The sequence below is a fragment of the Somniosus microcephalus genome, chromosome 25, assembly GCF_052327205.1.
Source record: "Somniosus microcephalus isolate GS21.2 chromosome 25, FLI_Smic_1.0, whole genome shotgun sequence".
Taxonomy (NCBI): Eukaryota; Metazoa; Chordata; class Chondrichthyes; order Squaliformes; family Somniosidae; genus Somniosus; species Somniosus microcephalus.
Window position 1 is genome coordinate 1897309 of NC_141011.1, and position 19959 is coordinate 1917267.

General features: G+C 45.2%; 1 protein-coding gene across 10 annotated transcripts in view; it reads left to right on the forward strand.

Moving 5' to 3' along the window:
• The window catches only part of usp48 (ubiquitin specific peptidase 48), a 208321-nt gene that overhangs the window by 64888 nt on the left and 123474 nt on the right, over positions 1-19959 (forward strand). For all 10 annotated transcript variants that reach the window (XR_015073512.1, XR_015073513.1, XR_015073514.1 and 7 more), the window contains exons 7-9: positions 1088-1221; positions 8358-8440; positions 18025-18204. Coding sequence is in view for 5 of the 10 variants with exons in the window: in XM_085966770.1 (XP_085822896.1) it covers positions 1088-1221; positions 8358-8440; positions 18025-18204 (397 nt within the window). In the remaining 5 variants the exon portion in view is untranslated. The remainder of the gene's footprint in view (positions 1-1087; positions 1222-8357; positions 8441-18024; positions 18205-19959) is intronic.

Genomic DNA, 19959 nt, shown 5'->3' on the forward strand with positions numbered 1-19959 from the left:
GAGAGTGTGGTTAACAAAGCATATGGGATGTTGGGCTTCATAAATAGAGGTATTGAGTACAAAAGTAGAGAAGTTATGCTGAACCTTTATAAAGCGCTGGTTAGGCCACAACTGGAGTATTGCGTCCAGTTCTGGTCACCGCACTTTAGGAAGGATGTGAAGGCCCTTGAGAGGGTGCAGAGGAGATTTAGCAGAATGGTTCCGGGGATGGGGGATCTTAGCTACAAGGGCAGGTTGGAGAAGCTGGATTTGTTTTCATTAGAGCAAAGGAGGTTGAGGGGTGATTTGATAGAGGTGTACAACATTATGACGGGTTTGGATAGGCTAGACGGGGAAAGGCTGTTCCCAGTAGTTGATGGTACAAGGACTAGGGGACACAGATTTAAGGTTTTGGGCAAGAGATACAGGGGGATGTGAGGAAAAACATTTTTACGCAGCGAGTGGTGAGGACCTGGAACTCGCTGCCGACGGAAATGGTGGAAGCGGAGACACTCAATGTTTTCAAGGAGAGACTAGATAGGCACTTGAGGGAAATAAACTTGCAGGGCTGCGGGGATAGAGCCGGGGAATGGGACTGACTGGATTGCTCTACAGAGAGCCGGCACGGACTTGATGGGCCAAATGGCCTCCTTCTGTGATGTTATGACTCTGACTCTAAGTAAAGAAACAAAGGATGGGTCGAGAGGAGGTGTAAATGGGAAGAGCAGAATCATCAACAGCTGCTGTCCGAAAAAATGGGAGCAGTGTTTATGATCTGAAGTTATTGAACTCGATGCGAGTTTGGAAGGGTGTAAAGTGCCTAATCGACAGATCAGGTGCTGTTCCTTGAGCTAATGTTGAGCTTCATTGGAACAGTGTAGAAGGCTGAGGATAGAGAGATTAGAATGGGAGTGGGACGGTGAATTAAAATAACAGGCGACTGGAAGCTCGGGATCACACACGTGGACTGAACGGAGCTGTTCTGCAATCTCTCATAGCTTGGTAATGAAACTGAGAAGTATATAGCGTTTACTATTTAAGGAAAATCAGATGGTGCATGTAAAATTTGCTTTGCATGTTTTTGCATTAATCTTGAATTTTATTTCAGGAAGAAAAGCTGGAAGGGGATAACAGGTACTTTTGTGATGAATGTCAGGACAAACAGAATGCCACCAGAAAAATTAAACTACTCAGCCTTCCGAGAACCCTCAATTTGCAGCTTTTGAGGTTTGTCTTTGACAGGTCAGTCACGTTTAATTTGCTGAAAGCATCATCAGTAAATATTTGTGGTGCTTTTCCCAGAATAAGAACATAAGAAGTGGGAGCAGGAGTAGGCCATACGGCCCCTCGGGCCTGCTCCGCCATTCAATAGGATCATGGCTGATCGGAACCTAGACTCATGTCCACTTCCCTGCCCGCTCCCCGTAACCCCTAATTCCCTTATCAGCTAGGAAACTGTCTATCTCCGTTTTAAATTTATTTAATGTTGCAGCTTCCACAGCTCTCTGAGGAAGCAAATTCCATAGATTTACTACCCTCTGAGTGAAGAAGTTTCTCATCTCAGTTTTGAAAGGGCAGCCCCTTATTCTAAGATTATGCCCCCTAGTTCTAGTCTCACCCATCAGTGGAAACATCCTCACCGCATCCACCCGATCAAGCCCCTTCACAATCTTGTATGTTTCGATAAGATCGCCTCTCATTCTTCTGAATTCCAATGAGTAGAGGCCCAACCTACTCAACCTTTCCTCATAAGTCAACCCCCTCAGCTCCAGAATCAATCGAGTGAACCTTCTCTGAACTGCCTCGAGAGCAAGTATATCTTAAATATGGAAACCAAAACTGTACGCAGTATTCCAGGTGTGGCCTCACCAGTACCCTGTATAACTGCAGCAAGACTTCCCTGCTTTTATACTCCATCCCCCTTGCAATAAAAGCCAAGATTCCATTGGCCTTCCTGATCACCTGCTGTACCTGCAAACTAACCTTCTGTGTTTCATGCACCAGGACCCCCAGATCCCGTTGTACTGTAGCACTTTGCAGTTTATCTCCATATAGATAATAACTTGCTCTTTGATTTTTTTCTGCCAAAGTGCATAACCTCACACTTTCCAACATTATATTCCACCTGCCAAATTTCTGCCCACTCACTTAGCCTGTCTATGTCCTTTTGCAGGTTTTTTATGTCCTCCTCACTCACTGCTTTCCCTCCCATCTTTGTATCATCAGCAAACTTGGATATGTTGCACTCGGTCCCGTCTTCCAAATCGTTAATATAGATTGTAAAGAGTTGGGGTCCCAGCACTGACCTCTGCGGAACACCACTAGTTACTGATTTCCAACCCGAGAATGAACCATTTCTCCCAACTCTCTGTTTTCTGTTAGATAGCCAATCTTCCACCCCCAATCCCGTGATTTTTTATCTTGTGCAGTAATCATTTGTGTGGCACCTTGTCAAATGCCTTTTGGAAGTCCAAATACACCACATCCACTGGTTCCCCTTTACCCACCCTGTTTGTTACGTCCTCAAAGAATTCGAGCAAATTTGTCAGACATGACTTCCCCTGTCCGATTAAATTATGCTTATCCAAATGTCCTGTTACTGCTTCCTTAATAGTGGACTCCAACATTTTACCAACCACAGATGTTAGGCTAACTGGTCTATAGTTTCCAGCCTTTTGTCTACCTCCCTTTTTAAATAAGGGCGTTACATTAACAGTTTTCCAATCTGCTGGGACCTTTCCTGAATCCAGGGAGTTCTGGAAAATTACCACCAATGCATCCGCAATCCCCACCGCCACTTCTCTCAAGCCCCTAGGATGTAAGCCATAAGGTCCAGGGGATTTATCCGCCTTTAATCCCATTATCTTACCGAGTACCCACTCCTTAGTGATTTTAATCATGTTTAGCTCCTTCCCCCCCCCCCCCCCCCCCTTCCCCATAGCCCCCTGTTTGTCCACTGTTGGGATATTTTTAGTGTCCTCTACTGTAAAGACTGATACAAAATATTTGTTCAGCGTTTTTGCCATCTCCATGTTCCCCACCACTAATTTCCCGGTCTCGTCCTCTAAGGGACCAACATTCACTTTAGCCACCCTTTTTCTTTTTATATAACTGTAGAAACTCTTGCTATCTGTTTTTATATTTTTTGCTAGTTTACTTTCATAATCTATCTTCCCTTTCTTAATTAATCTTTTAGTTATTCTTTGCTGGCTTTTAAATGCTTCCCAATCTTCTATCCTCCCACTAGATTTGGCTACTTTATATGCCCTTGTTTTCAGTCAGATACTATCCTTTATTACTTTACTTAGCCATGGATGGCTGTCATTTCTTTTACGCCCCTTTTTCCTCAGTGGAATATATTTTTCTTGAAAGTTGTGAAATATCTCCTTGAATGTACACCACTGCTCATGTACCGTCTTACACTTGAATCTATTTTCCCAGTCCACTTTAGTCAACTCTGCTCTCATACCTTCATAGTCTCCTTTATTTAAGCTTAGTACGCTGGTTTGAGATCCAACTCTCTCACCTTCCAACTGAATTTGGAATTCAACCATGTTATGGTCGGTCACTCATTCCAAGGGGATCCTTTACTAGGACATTTTTTATTAATCCTGTCTCATTACACAGGACCAGATCTAAGATTGCCTACCCCCTGGTTGGTTCAGTAACATACTGCTCAAGGAACCCGTCCCTAATGCACTCTATGAACTCTTCCTCAAGGCTGCCCTGCCCAATTTGATTTGTCCAGTCAATATGAAAGTTAAAATCCCCCATGATTATAGCTGTTTCCTTATTACAAGCCCCAACTATTTCCTGATTTATACTCTGACCAACAGAGTTGCATCTGTTAGGAGGCCTATAGACTACGCCCACTAGTGACTTTTTCCCCTTATTATTCCTTATCTCCACCCAAACTGTTTCACTATCCTGATCCTTTGACCCAATATCATTTCTCACTATTGCAGTGATTCCATCCTTTATTAACATAGCCACCCCACCTCCCTTTCCTTCCTGTCTGTCCTTCCTAATTGTCAAATACCCCTGGATGTTTAGTTCCCAGTCATGGTCACCTTGCAACCATGTTTCTGTAATGGCCACCAGATCATACCCATGTGTAGTTATTTGTACCGTCAACTCGTCTATTTTGTTACGAATGCTGCGTGCATTCGGATAAAGAACTTTTAAATATGTTTTGTGACAATTTATTCCTGCTTTTACCCCCTTTACTACTTTACCTTTATACATTCTGTCCCTTCCTGACACGCTCTGGCTTTTAATTCCCCCACTGCTACCTTGCTCTTTTGCCTTCTCCGCTGACATTTTTATTTTTTGCTCTCTTGAAACCTCCCTCCCCCCCCCCCCCCCCCCCCACTAATTAGTTTAAAGCCCTCTCTACAGCCCTAGTTATTTGATTCACCAGGATTCTAGTCCCAGCACTGGCCAAGTGAAGTCCGTCCCAACAGAACAGCTCTCTCCTGTCCCAGTACTGGTGCCAGTGTCCCAAGAAGCAAAACCCATTTCTCTCACACCAGTCTTTGGGCCACGCATTTAACACTCTGATTTTATTTACCCTAGCCAAATTTGCTCGTGGCTCAGGTAGTAATCCAGAGATTATTACCCTTGTACTTCTGTTTTTTAATTTGGCCCCTAGCTGCTCATACTCCCTCAGCAGAACCTCTTTCCTTGTCCTATCTATGTCGTTGGTACCAACATGGACCATGACAACTGGATCCTCTCCCTCCCACTCCAAGTTTCTCTCCAGCCCAGAGGAGATGTCCTTAACCCTGGCACCGGGCAGGCAACACAGCCTTCGGGACTCTCGCTCTCGGCTGCAAAGAACCCTATCTATCCCCCTAATACTATCCCCTACAACATTTCTTTTTACTCCCCCCCCCCCCCCCCCCCCCCCACTTGAATGGCCCCTCGTTCCACGGTGCTGTGGCCAGGTTGCTCATCCTCCCTGCAGTCCCCGTTCCCGTCCCCACAGGGAGTAAGAGCCTCGAACCTATTGGACAAGAGCAAGGGCTGCGGCTCCTCCAACACAATAATTGTCTATGCAGTCAGTTTTGGAGCCATGATTTGCTGTATAATTTAATTAAAGGCCTGCGGTAGAAGATATGCATCAAAATAGGTATTGGAATTGTCACTCTGGAAAAAAGTTTTCAGTGCACTCTTATGATTATGATTCTTATAATTTGTGATAGCAACAGTTGAAACTTAGGATTCACTTTCACAGATGAGTGATTCTGTTTATGGTGGTACATATTCTTTCACACTTCTGTGAATCAACTCAAATGTGGGAATCACATACATCGTGGGGTGGGGTGGGAGAGGTTAGAAGAAGGTTTCTCTAATGGAATAAGATCCCTGTGTATCATTCCACCTCGTTTGTCTAATTTTCTGCCCCCTCTTACTGGAGTCCTGTTCCAGAGGCTGCTGTTTGCCCTCCATTACCTTGCTCAAGTGGCAATTCTTCGTGTGTTAGCTCAGACAATGAGTGTGGGCAGGCTGGTCCACCACATTGGGTATGGGAAATTGCAGTCGGGCTTGATCTTGCCATCAATGATGTCGATGCATGTGGACTTGTCACTAGAAGCCACCATACAGGAGCAGGACGCCTGACTTTTTTTTAAAAAACCCACTCTCCGAGGAACATTGAGGCCACTAGTGGTGTCCCTTTCAGATGCCGAGACTGAGATCGGCACAGAGCAGGAATTGAATCGAGGCCGTTCTGGTCTGTACAGCTTGGCTACATACTGCTTTTACCAAGTGATGCTTATTCCACTTAAAGGGCAGTACACTTGAGAATATCCGGTAAGCATCTGGGATAAGGTTTTTTTTATATAAAGTGGAATTTGGTCCTGAAATGGGATGGACGATGCTGAATGACCATTGCTTGCCTGCATTATTTCCCCATTTACAATATTACAAAATTTTACAAAAGCATTTATAGCCTTTTACCATTTATTCAAAAAGGGATCCAGTGGCACAGTCTGCTTTTGCAGTTGTTCAACATGCACACAAAAATGAACTAGCTATCTTCCAAATTCCTGTATAACCACTGGGACACTGCTTCTTTAGGAATTTGGAGCCACCCAGTCAGTAACCCTAGATCCACTCTTTGTTAGTTGTCAGTGCTACGTCCAAGTTCTTTTTCTCATGGTTTGCAGCAGTTTTTTGTTGTTGATGTAGAGCAGACAAAAATTCAGCACCATTTAAAATGGCTTTCCTGTGTTTTGAGGAGTTTGCTAAAGAATCGTGGTGCTCAAAGATTTATCAGTGTTCTGTAATGATTTTCGTTACTCTACATAGTCATCCATATCGACTTTGATTGGAGAACCTGTTTTATTTGTGGCATTAAGTTCATGCTTAATGTCAGGTAGTGGCTTTGGCTTTGAATGAAGCACTTTCATACTTTGCTCAATTCCCTCATCCAGATTGAAAACTTGTAGATTCTGCCAGTGGTCCATTTTGGTGATGCACAACTTTAAGAACTCTGCCTCCAGCAGGCTTGTTGTGACTGCTTACTGAATCATAGAATCTTACAGCACAGCAGGAGGCCATGCGACCCATTGTGCCTGTGCCGGCTCTTTGAAAGAGCTCTCCAATTAGTCCCACTTCCCTGCTCTTTCCCCAGAGCCCTAGACTTTTTTCCTTTTGAAGTATATATCCAATTCCTTTTTGAAAGTTACTATTGAATCTGCTTCCACCACCCTTTCAGTTTGAAGCACAGTTTGTTATGGCATTACCATTTATAAACTTCAAATTTTGTGAATTTGAGATGTTAATTTTTAGATTTCCCATCAATACTGTTTATATAAAAAAAATTAAAAAAAATCCAGTTACAGCAAACCATTTTGTATCCGGCACCTACGGGACCGGGATGGTGCCAGTTGATTAAAAATTTTGGATAACTGAGAGGTATACCAAGGCAATTTATATATCGGCTGACCTCAGTCCAGGAGAAGGGACATGGAGTGACAATGGCCCAAGGTGCGAGAGCCCCGGTTACACGGCCACAGGTACGAGAGCCCCGGTTACACGGCCACAGGTACGAGAGCCCCGGTTACACGGCCACAGGTGCAGGAGCCCCGGTTACACGGCCACAGGTGCAGGAGCCCCGGTTACACGGCCACAGGTACGAGAGCCCCGGTTACACGGCCGCAGGTACGAGAGCCCCGGTCACACGGCCACAGGTACGAGAGCCCCGGTCACACGGCCACAGGTACGAGAGCCCCGGTCACACGGCCACAGGTACGAGAGCCCCGGTCACACGGCCACAGGTACGAGAGCCCCGGTCACACGGCCACAGGTACGAGAGCCCCGGTCACACGGCCACAGGTACGAGAGCCCCGGTCACACGGCCACAGGTACGAGAGCCCCGGTCACACGGCCACAGGTACGAGAGCCCCGGTCACACGGCCACAGGTACGAGAGCCCCGGTCACACGGCCACAGGTGCAGGAGCCCCGGTCACACGGCCACAGGTACGAGAGCCCCGGTCACACGGCCACAGGTACGAGAGCCCCGGTCACACGGCCACAGGTGCAGGAGCCCCGGTTACACGGCCACAGGTACGAGAGCCCCGGTTACACGGCCACAGGTACGAGAGCCCCGGTTACACGGCCACAGGTACGAGAGCCCCGGTTACGCGGCCACAGGTACGAGAGCCCCGGTTACACGGCCACAGGTGCGAGAGCCCCGGTTACACGGCCACAGGTACGAGAGCCCCGGTTACACGGCCACAGGTACGAGAGCCCCGGTTACACGGCCACAGGTACGAGAGCCCCGGTTACACGGCCACAGGTGCGAGAGCCCCGGTTACACGGCCACAGGTGCAGGAGCCCCGGTTACACGGCCACAGGTATGAGAGCCCCGGTTACACGGCCACAGGTACGAGAGCCCCGGTTACACGGCCACAGGTACGAGAGCCCCGGTTACACGGCCACAGGTACGAGAGCCCCGGTTACACGGCCACAGGTACGAGAGCCCCGGTTACACGGCCACAGGTACGAGAGCCCCGGTTACACGGCCACAGGTGCAGGAGCCCCGGTTACACGGCCACAAGTGCTGGAGCCCCCGTTACACGGCCACAGGTACGAGAGCCCTGGTTACACGGCCACGGGTACGAGAGCCCTGGTTACACGGCCACAAGTGCTGGAGCCCCCGTCACACGGCCACAAATATACAGTATACGGAAGCCTCAAAACCTACTCCTGAATTTTGCCGGTTATCAGAGAATTCCGGATAATTAGGTGCCGTTTAAAGGAGAGTTTACTGTACTTGGTAACCATGTAACTTTTAGCCTTTTTAAATAAGACAAAGCTTTACAGAGTCAGAATTTGTCAATACTGGATTTCTCAAATTTAACTTTTGCAGGCAAACTGGTCATAAGAAAAAATTAAACTCTTACATCAGCTTTCCTGAAGTTTTAGACCTAACTGCATACCTTGAAAGGAAAGGTAAGGAATAATTTCATATTAATTATTTCAGTCGAGATGTTACGTCTTCAGTTATCTCTGGAATTGCATTTTCTCCCTTAGTTGTGAGGACCCAGTTCAAATTCATCTATTATGTGGGAAATGGATGTTTGGCTTCTACTGACGGCCCATTAACATGCTTATTAGCTGGCACTCGGTTAATGAAAATATTTGCTCAAGCACTGATTTATACTGTTTGCTGAAAGCAAAAGTGAATTTATTTCCAGATCATTTTAAAGGATATCGAAGACAGAGATCCTTATGAGAAAAGGTGAAACTTCATGAGATCCAGACCAAAATTGCTAAATGATGATCAGAAAATATCAAATATTTAAAATACTCCAAAACAAAAAGTAATGAGGGCTGGGAGTTCTACTAAAGCCAGTTGAGATTAACTAAAAGGCAAGCTTGAATAGGTGATAGAAATTTCAGAAGACAGAAACAATTTTTTTAAGGTACAGTATGTTTAAGATCATTTTAAGCCTTTGAAGGGGTCTATTGGCAAGTGAATTTCTGAAGGAAAATCAAGTGCAGCGTGTTAAATAGATTCGTTACAGATAAAGATTTGTCACATTGCAGGCCACTTTGGCTTAGGACTCTTGTGCAAGTAGATAGTACATGTTATAGCAGATGGTTTGAACAAACTCAAAGAATTGATTGTATAGAGGCACCTAGACCAGTTCTGATACACCCTAGGAAACTTAAGGAAATGAGGGTTTTGTAAATGATTTCTGGAAGCTATAGACACTGCAGCTGAGTCTGTGGGTTGGAGGATAGCAAATATTATCCTAATAAATTCAAAAAAGGAGTGAAACCGGAACCTGGGGGAAATGTACCCGTTACTCCAACAATTCTAGTTGGGTGGGGGGGGAATGCTGGAGCATAATATGGAATGTTGGCAGTGTTTAAAGAGCACAAGTGCCATAAGTAGTTCTGTGTGGTTTCAAACCAAGGGGTTATGCCTCATCAGTCTGTTGGAATTTTTTAAGCAGATAACTAAACTCTGAGTTTATGAGGACTATTCATTGGATATTGTTTCGAGAAGGCAATTGATTCAGGTCTCCCCAAATGAGGTTAAGATTTATCAAATTAATTGCAGATTAGCTAACTGGCTTGAAAAGTAACTTGGCAGTAGGAAATAGAAGGTGGTGATGTACAGAAAAGACTGCCTGCTGGGGGCTAGTGACTGGTGGAGGAGTTCCGTAGGAGTTTTTTCAGTACACCTATTTTTCCCACTATTCATTAATTACTTGGAGGCGAGTATTAGAAAGTAAAATGTAATGAGGCCAAGATATGTACCCAGTTCAGACTGAAGCAAAGGAACGAGATACTAGGCGGGGTGACTAAAAGCCTGGTCAAAGAGGTGGATTTTAAAGAGAGTGTTAAAGGAGATCTTGCTGGTGAAGTGCACTTGTGATCTATGCAGCTTAAGGCATGGACACCAATAGAGAGACGATAGGTGTAGGCCAGAGTTGTAGAAAGGCAGAGTTCTCGGAGGGTTGTAGAGCTGAAGAAGGTTACAGAGATGGGGAAGGGTGAGCCCATGAAGGGATTTAAACATGAGACTGAGGGCTGGATTTTGCTACGGGGGCGGGTTGGAGGTGGGAAACCCACATTCGGGCTTGTTGTCCCGCCTCCATGGAGATGTGGCCAACCCACTGGATTTTCCTCTGATTGACCTTGTTGAGCCCGCCCTGTGGGCTCAGCAGGCCAATTAAGGGCCACCCGGCAACAGGTGACGTCAGAGATTGACATTTCATCTGTCAAAAGCTTTTGGCACATGAAATATCAGTGTTTAACAGCTGTTTGAAGCTGTCGAGCACTGAGAAACTGCTAATTCAGCCTCAGTCCTAGAAACCAAGAAGCTGATTTTTTTTTAAAAATCGGAGCTTCTGTGGTTCTTGCAGCCGACTCCCGACACCGGAATGCAGGACTCCTGTAAAGGTAAGTTAAACTTATTTAAACACTTGCAAAACACTTACCTTTGCACTCCTGCACCCCTCACTCACCTGAACACTGGGCATCTCGACCCCTCCAAGACCTCAGACCCACGTCCCGCCTCGAAAACTTTTTGTGGTTTGGAGCTGTCGGGAAGCCCACAAACCTGCAATAAAAATCGTGAATAGGCAAAAAACTACCTGTTAACTACCTGTTAACAGGCAGTTTAATTGCCTTTAATCCCTTCCCACCTCTGGGAGTCGGGTTCCAGCACTTGTCGGGAACCCGACTCCTATGAAATTGACATGGAGGCGGGATGGGGTCGGGACCCCCGGATCTCCGATTTTTATCGCCCGCACGCCTCCAACCCGACTCCAGGGGCTTAGGAAAATCCAGCCCTGAGTATTTTAAATTTGAGGTGTTAGTGAAATGGGAGCCAGTGTAGGTCAGCAAGCTCAGGGTGATGGGTGGTCCTCAAAGTAAGTAGCAGGGGTGCGACATTCAGTGGAGTAGACTGCAGATGGCCTTGGAGGACAACCTCGAGCAGCTCTGGGCTGAGAAGGCCTGGCTGCAGACTGCACCAGCTCAGCATGGGCAGCAGCAGTCTGGGCTGACTGGCAACAGCAAGGGCACTGGCAGGGGTGCGACCAATAATGCTGTTGTCCGGAGAGGACAGCAGGTTCATGCTCCATGGAGCCACTGCCACTCTCCTGGGGCGCACCTCAGCATTCCTAGTAATCTGTTGGAGGACAGATTGATGGACTGCTGTGACACCCTGGAATCCTCTGAACACTGGTATCTAGAGCCATGATGGCAGAAGTCTGATCTACTGCAACACTCGGACGTTGGGTGGCTGTTGCTTGTGCTGCATTGGAGCTGAGACATTGGCCATCAGACGCTGCATCATGGTGGGTTCCACAAGTGCGTTGATGGAGGTGCCCACCTCTTCCATGCTGGAAAGGATGGGCTCCAAGCTGTGCGTAAAGCCCTGTGCCAAGTTGGTGCCGGACTCCTCCATGCTCCTTGACATTGAAGGCAGACTTTCTGGCAGGCTTCCCAGTGCACCAAGCATTTGGGTGTGTATACCCAACAGCCTTTGTCAGGATACAGAGCATCTCTCCTCCTTTCCACCTCCTCCACCAAGACTTCCAGTGCAGCGTCTGAAATCCTGGTCCCGTGCTCTCAGCAATTCTTATCTCTTTCCCAGGTTGGATTCAGTTGCAGAATGACTCCCAGCACCTGCTCCAACCACACTGCATCTGCTCTTTAAGAGGTGCAGGCTAGTTTTAAGTTGTGCAAGTTAGTAAAGATATTGGGCCCTCTGCTGATGTGTGCAGTCAGTGAACAGCGGGGGAGCGCTGGCTGCATGCAGAAATCATTATAATTAGCAGGCAGCGTGAAGTTGGCGTGCTGCCTGCATTCTACGCAATGGGCGCAGATTAATCGGGCATTGTGATCCCCATGCCCATTTTCAGGGGCTAACCAATTTAACCCCCGACATGTTTGATGAAGGACGATCAGAACAGAGTCAAACCTAATGCCTGTGCAGTACTTCAGGGTTCTGATGATTGACTTGCCAACTGGCTCACTATTCAGACCTGGAAGGGTGGACCTGGCACTGGGATTCTTCCCACCCTGCTTTAGAGAACCTTGTAAGCCGGTACTGTAATGAGTCCCAGTGGGACATGCAGGGGGAGGCTTAGCAGTGCTCTCTGTTGGTGAGCTGCACGGTTTCAGTTGATTAAACTCATTTGTTCACCAGCACCATGCTACTTGGAGTTGGTCAAGTGGGGAATGTCCTTGTAGGAGTGAAATTGCAGGCCACCCATCAGCTGACGAAAACTCTACCCATGCGAATCTCCCAGTAGCTTGACTTGGAGAATCTTAAGAATGGTGATAAATTTCTGCCTGTAAGATAACAGGTGACCACAAAAAGGTTGCCTCATTTATATTGTTTCACGGTAACTATGCACACACAGACATGTTCGCTCTTAGACTGTAGCCAGCCTGAAGTGGCGGCCTGAGATGTCAACGGCTCACAACCAGAATCATGTTAACAAGGCCATAAAAATAGCAAATAAAGCATTGGGGTTCATTTCTAGAGGAGTAGAATTGAAAAGCAGAGAAGTTATATTAAACTTGTGTAGAACCTTGGTTAGACCGACTTCGAACACTGTTCACAGTTCTGGTCTCCAGATTTACAAGGATGATGCCAGAACGGACAGGAAAGACCAAACAGGCTCGAGCTCTTTTCTCTAGAAAATAAAAACTATGGGGTCGATGTAGAGACCACGTTTCCACTTGTGGGGGAATCTAAAAAAATACAATATAGTCACGAATAAATCCAATATGAAATTCAGGAGAAATTTCTTTACCCAGAGAATAGTTAGAGTGTGGGACTCGCTACCACAGGGAGTGGTTGGGGTGAATAGCAGAGATGCATTTAAGGGAAAACTAGATAAGTAGATAAGATGAGGGTGAAAGGAATAGAAAGTTAGGATGGGAGGAGGCTTGTGTGGTGCATAAACCATTTAAAGACCATTTGGGCTGAATGGCCTGGTTCTGTGCTGTAAATGCTATGTAAAATGGCAGACTTTTTTTTATTTGTTCAAAGGATGTGGGTGTCACTGGCAAGGCCAGCATTTATTGCCCATCCCTAATTGCCCTTGAGAAGGTGGTGGTGAGCCGCCTTCTTGAACCTTCTTTATAGCCGTTTCTTTGATGCAGCTGGATGACTTGTTAGGCCATTTGAGAGGGCAGTTAAGAGTCAACCACATTGCTGTGGATCTGCGGTCACATATAGGCCAGACCGGGTAAGGTCTAGAGGACATTAGTGAACCAGATGCATTTTTAGCAACAATCTGGTAGTTTCATGGTCATCATTACTGACACGTTGTCCACAACGTGGACCACTTTCCATGCCTCGGGAGCACACGTCAACCCAAGCACCCCACCCACCCGCCCCTTCAACCACCGTCTGCCCCACCTGTGACAGAGACTATAGGTCCCGCATCAGTCACCTGCGAACTCATTTTTAATGTGGAAGCAAGTCATCCTCAGTTCTGAGGGACCGCCTAAGAAGAAGATGATTACTGACACTTTTATTCCAGATTTTATTTAATTAACTGCATTTAAATTCCCCAGTTGCCATGGTGGGGTTTGAACTCGCGTCTCCGGATCATTAGTCCAGGCCTCTGGATTACTAGTCCAGTAACATAACCACTATGCTACCGTCCCCCTGCTGGCCATACAGAGTGAAGCCATGTTCAATGAGCGGCATGTTTTATCCGGCACTTCTGCACTGTCATTTGCACTATAGTGCGCTTGCTGTCAGACATTTTTAGAAGGGATACTGTCTCATTGTTCCCCTATTTTGGATGAAGAGGATTAAAAGAATGAGGAAGACCATACAGAAAGTGGGTAATGTAATGTGACACTTTTAGCTTTAGTTTCCATAGCAATAGAATTGACTTTTTTCCAAATGGATTTTCTCCAAAAGAGAGGGACTAATAAGAGTGACAGCCACTGTGTGTGATTGTCACATGTTTGAATGAACGCCAAGTGAGAAAATGAAATATTTTGCTCATGCAAGCAAACTGTTTCTGCACAATTTCCAAATAGTGGAGTAAAAAGGGGCGTGTCTCAGACAGCTTACAATTATTCCTTTGAGTTATATGTTATCTGTTACTGAACTAATTTCCTCTTTCTACTGTGCGTGTGTGGCTAATGTAAATATTGTGACTGTACATAACTTATTAAAAATGGTTGTTACAAATTAGTATGCTTTAGCTTTAACTTGCAGGTTTGGTACTTCACTAAATTAAATTTATATTGAGATGTCAGTGGTTTCAATGCCTGTCACACCAGAAAGCCTATAGTACATCAGCCAGGAGTCTTTCAAAGAGCCTCTCAGTGTACTTTTGTCCGCATGTGGGATAGAAAAGCACAGAAAACAGTAGCGTACTAAAAATAAAATATGAGATTGCTTTGCTGTACAAGTGCAGTCGAAGTAATTTATGTGTGTGTTGAGGTTTGTTGAAAGCACACTGAATTCAGGTGTCGTTTCCTTGGTAATTCAGGTCATTGGTGTCTGCAAGAATTCACTGAGAGAAGCAGCAGAAATATCAGAACATGTTATTTAACACTAGACTCGCATTGAGGTTGAAATACTAATGATGTCTGTGTACTGACTGAATAACAAATAATCTTTCCTCTACTTTGCGGCACTAGAAGTGTTTACTGAAAGTATTTTACCACCTACCTGGAAATGCAAAACCATGGTTAATATTAGCGCAATGACAGGATGAGAGGAGCCTATTCAGTAATATGTGTGGCATTGCATTATTTGGGGATGAGGTCATCATTCATTTTGCATCACCCTTTAAATGCTGCAGCAACAATATGACCATGGGCTTCTCCATAGGTAGCCAATTTAAAAAGCTATTCCGCACAAAATTTGTGCTATTTGTGAGTTGGTTCGCAAGTGTAAAAAGTAGTCTCTGTACATGCATGTGACTGTAAACAGACAGTTTTTATGCTGAAAGGGGGCAGGTCAGCTTTTGTAAAACCTTTTCCCTGTTGTATAATGGAAATAAAAGTCTGACTTGTTTTATGTGGAACATCAAACTGGATTTATCTATCTCCCGCAAAAACTGTCATCACTTCAACAACAACAACTTGTATTTATATAGCGCCTTTAACGTAGTAAAACTTCCCAAGGCACTGCACGAGTATTGTAAGACGAAACATTTGACACCGAGCCGCAAAAGGATAAATGAGGGCTGGTGACCAAAAGTTTGGTCAAAGAGGTAGGTTTTAAGGAGCATCTTAAAGGAGGAAAGAGAGGCAGCGAGGCGGAGAGGTTTAGGGAGGGAATTCCAGAGCTTAGGGCCTAGGCAACAGAAGGCACAGCCAACAATGGTGGTGAGATTATAACCAGGGTTGCGCAGGAGGTCAGTATTGGATAGCGCAGAGACCTAGGAGGGTTGTAGGGCTGAAGGAGGTTCCAGAGACGGGGAGGGGCGAGGCCATGGAGGGATTTGAAAACAAGGATGAGAATTTTGAAATCGAGGCGCTGCTTAACCGGGCGCCAATGTAGGTCAGTGAGCACAAGGGAGATGGGCGAACAGACTTGGTGCGAGTTAGGACACGGGCAGCCGGGTTTTGGATGACCTCAAATTTACATCGGGGTGGAATGTGGGAGGCCAACCAGGAGTGCGTTGGAATAGTCAAGTCTAGACTTGACTAACAAAGGCAGGGATGAGGGTTTCAGCAGCGGATGTGCTGAGGCAAGGGCGGAGACGGGCGATGTTACGGAGGTGGAAGTAGGCGGTCTTTGTTATGCTGCGGATATGTGGTCGGAAGTTCATTTCAGGGTGAAATATGACACCAAAGTTGTGAACAGTGTGGTTCAGCCTCAGACAGATGTTAGGGAGAGGGATGGAGTCCGTGTTTAGGGAATGGTGTTTGTGGCGGGGACCGAAAACAATGGCTTTGGTCTTCCCAATATTTAATTGTAGAACATTTTTGCTCATCCAGAACTGTCAAATCCAGAAAGCAGTCGAAATGGTCCGAAATGAGTACGGCCCAGAGCGAAATTTACACCATCTCCCCTCGATTTTCAGTGGTCTTGATTTTATTTAAAATATGTCCCCAATGACTGTCAATATTTTAGGCCAGCAATTCACACTAATAATTAGTGGGTGCGTATATTTATATCTAACATTTTGGCATTACCACTCAAGTACAGGTTGCTTAATTGAGACATTTACACTTTAAATAATATTGTATTATAAATTACTTTTATTTTGTTTAATATTATGTTCTAAAGCCTGTAGATGGTATAACCAATTTGATTGTAATTGTAAAACAAACCCTGATAAATCCTTCTTAAGTGTAATATCACAGTTCTGGTAATGTGTTGTATATAAATGGAGGTTACCTTTCCAGCAATGCATAAAGTTAAATGTTAGGCTGTAACTATTTGTACCACCAAAGTTCTGATTGGTCCCCTTGGAGGGCAAGACCAGATTTCTGATTGGCCCCCTTGGAGGACAAGACACACCAAGCAGCTTGTCTGGAATGTGTAATTAGAAAATGTCTGCCTGAGTAATCAAGTACTTTGCAATGTGTAATATGATCCATTCATTGTGACAGCCAGCTCCAGAGTTCTGCTTTCAGAGAATGGGCGGGGCTCACCCTCCTGGGTTTGGAGCACTCAGTGCTGAGTTCAGATAGGAAGGGATGAGGCCATGGAGGGATTTTAACATGAGAATTTTAATATCAAGGTGTTGGTGGACAATGTTCCCCCTAATAGAAAAGCACAATACTGCAGATGCTGGAAATCTGAAATAAAAACTGAAAATGCTGGAAATACACAGCAGGTCAGGCAGCATCGTGGAGAAACAGAGTTAACGTTTCAGGTTGATGACACTTCGTCTGAACTGTGTTCCTCCCCCTCCGATCCCCTGACTTTCTCTGCACAGAGCCGAGGAAAGCGTGGCGGTGCAGGCTGCAGCCGCCGCATCGTTGGATGCTGCACCAGGCGCGCATGTGCAGAGGGCCAAAAATGCAGTGCAAATAATCACGCGTAAATGTTGTTCTCAAAACAGAAAATAGCTACTATTTTTTAAAATGCCACCTGTAAGTTTTACAAATCAAGAATGGAAAAAAATAGTATTGCTGAGTACCTCGATCACTCGTAAGTGATTAGGTAAATATAATGGGATCTCATTGATGCACAGAGGTTTTGCGATGCCATTTGCACGTGCTCATAGTACAAATGCTACACAGGCCCGTACTCTTTTAATCAAATGTTCTATGGCCAAGGCTTGAAGCAAGAATTGGGATGTTTAATGTTGGTTTGTACAGGGGCATAAGGAGATGAATGTTGGATTGCAATTAATGAAGATAATAAATGTCACCAAATCTCTTAAAGTTCAACAATAGGCTTCTGTTATTGGCCTCTTCTATGTTGAGGTACATTATTGCACCTTCCCATTGGGCTGGGCATGAGATTACAGGATGTTATTGAGCATCCCAAGATCCATCAAATTCTGGCTTTCTCCAACTGCTGTTTAGTCAAAGTGCACCAATTTTAGTAACGTTTGAGATATAGCCAGTGAGATCAGAGATCCAGAATCTCTAGATTCACAGCCAACCTCCTAACTAGAATCTTACAGTTGTGCCTGAACCAAGAAATGGGACAGTTGCTGGCTCAGTCCTTGGGAATCTGAATGAATAGTGCTGTTGCTTTACTGTGTATATTACAGGTTCTCTTAATCATGAATATAATTAGTTTATGAGCATGCTTCCATTTATATCTGAAGTATTCTTGTCGAACTTGTGTGAAAATGCATCAGGTTCTGTGACTTACCTGCTAATAACATTTGTTTTTGCAACCGTTATGGACGTAAAAGCTAACAACCCAAGGGGTGGATACAAATAATTTTATTTCCTATATGACAATTTTGTATTTAGCTATGCATAGTCTTGTATGGGGAAATAATGGCAGCATCCTTTTTCCATCGTGCATTGCAAAAATGAGTAGTCTGCTGGTTAATGTTAGAATTATCATGATGATGTTGTACATTGATCAAGTACTTTCTTCCATTTCTGTGCCCTTCTAGATGTTGGCTGTGTTTATGAACTGAGTGCGGTGCTGATCCACAGAGGGGTGAGTGCATATTCCGGCCATTACATTGCACACGTACGAGATGACCGGACCGGCGACTGGTATAAATTTAATGATGAGGAGATTGAGAAAATGGAAGGGAAGAAGCTGCAGCTGGGGATAGAGGAAGATCTTGGTGAGCAACCAGTGGCTTGATGTTGGTCCACATTCACAAGTTTTACAGAAATGTTTGTGTTTAGTGTGAGATTTCTCCTTAATGTATGTTTGGCCCTGAAAACCACATTAGCTTGGTGGTAGGTCAGGCAACCTGTTTTTGGGCCTGTGCCAATGTGGCTCTGAAACTGTTCACGAAGTGCCCCAAGGGTGGCTTGGGCACATGTATTCCTGTCATGCTGAGATGGGGAACTGGGCATGTAGAGGATCGGGACAGCTAACCCATGCCATACCACTCCTGTCAGCACATTGTGACTCGTGTGCTGAACAAAATGTTCCTATGCAATTGAAGTTCAAACCTTGAACAAGTTATATGCATGATTTATTTGGGCAGTTGGCATTTAACTAGTGTACTGATTCATAGATACCGGTGATAGATGAGCCTATGAGAGAGACTAACCCAGTTACTCACCTACTTTGCATCAACAGCATACTAGTTTGCACTGCTCAAATCAGGGGTGAGAAGCTAAGTGCTGCAAGCTCAGTAACTGAGACATGCTACCGATATGAGAGTTATGGGTTGAAATTAAGTTATACTGCTGATAGCTGCTTTGGTGCAATATCAGTTAATTAACAAAAAACATTTTGAACTTTTTTCTGCCCCTTTTACCTTCATAGAGTCTCATGTGTTATGCACCTTCCAAGCTGAGGGAATGGGCTGGTGACTTGTTCGTAGGCTTTTACTAATGCTGCTGGCTAATGATTCCACAGTAGGGGGTGTGCGAGAGTGGCCTGGGATGGCTGGCCTTGCCAATTACCCTAGTTTCCAGCAGTGACGCGCCTGCTCCACCCCGCGGTGGGATCATGTAAGAAATCATTTGCACAAAATCTGCATCCTAACCCTCCATGTAGCGACATGAGTTCTGTGCCATTGTGGTGCTGCAATCTGATATTTCACTGAGTATTTGCTTTTATTTTAAACGATAGATCTGTGTGAGGATTTGCTCCTGTTCATTACCGTTTATGATTACACTGGAGTGTTGCTGTTGGCCAGAGTAATTAGTTGATGTATTATTGTGTGAATTTGCCTTCCCTCCCCTTTCTCCCTCCCTCCTTTTCCCTGGCCACCTTCCTTTTCTTTTCCCTCTCCTCTTCTGCCCCCACACCCCCCTTCAATTATTGAGGATGGCATCAGAGCGGCTCCCCACTGTGTCCTCATCCATGAACCTACACTTCTAATGGGGGTTGCTGGATAACCATCGGGAACAGGAATCGTGGCTGTTTACCCATCTCCCTAACTCAAGGGTGCGAAGACCAATTATAGAGCCTCGTCAGCACATCTTCACTGTATAATCAAGTTTTTGCATTTTGTGTTGGAAAAGTGGTGCAAGTTGGTTTTGTGAGGGTTTTTTTCATTCTTGGAAGTCATCAGCATCTACCTCTGGTTTCAGAACATATCTATTCATATTTCAAGTTAAGTCTTTGAACTGGTGTCATTGTATTAATTGGAATTGGAATTAATTTTGATACTATTGCTACATCTTGGTTAGTTACTGCCCACAGGAAAAAATTGACTGTGTAATGTCTGCAGTGTGTAACGTCTGCAGTATATAGAGCAACTAGTCCTCTTCTAAATGTTTAATTGAGGGAAGGGGATCTCGTCGGATAGGCTCCACTGGACGCTTAGTGCATAGCGTTTGACGTGTAGCTCATTGAAGAAAAATATACCCAACTTCCCTGCTGGCTCAGGGAGTTTCTCCAGTAAGTAGCTGAACTG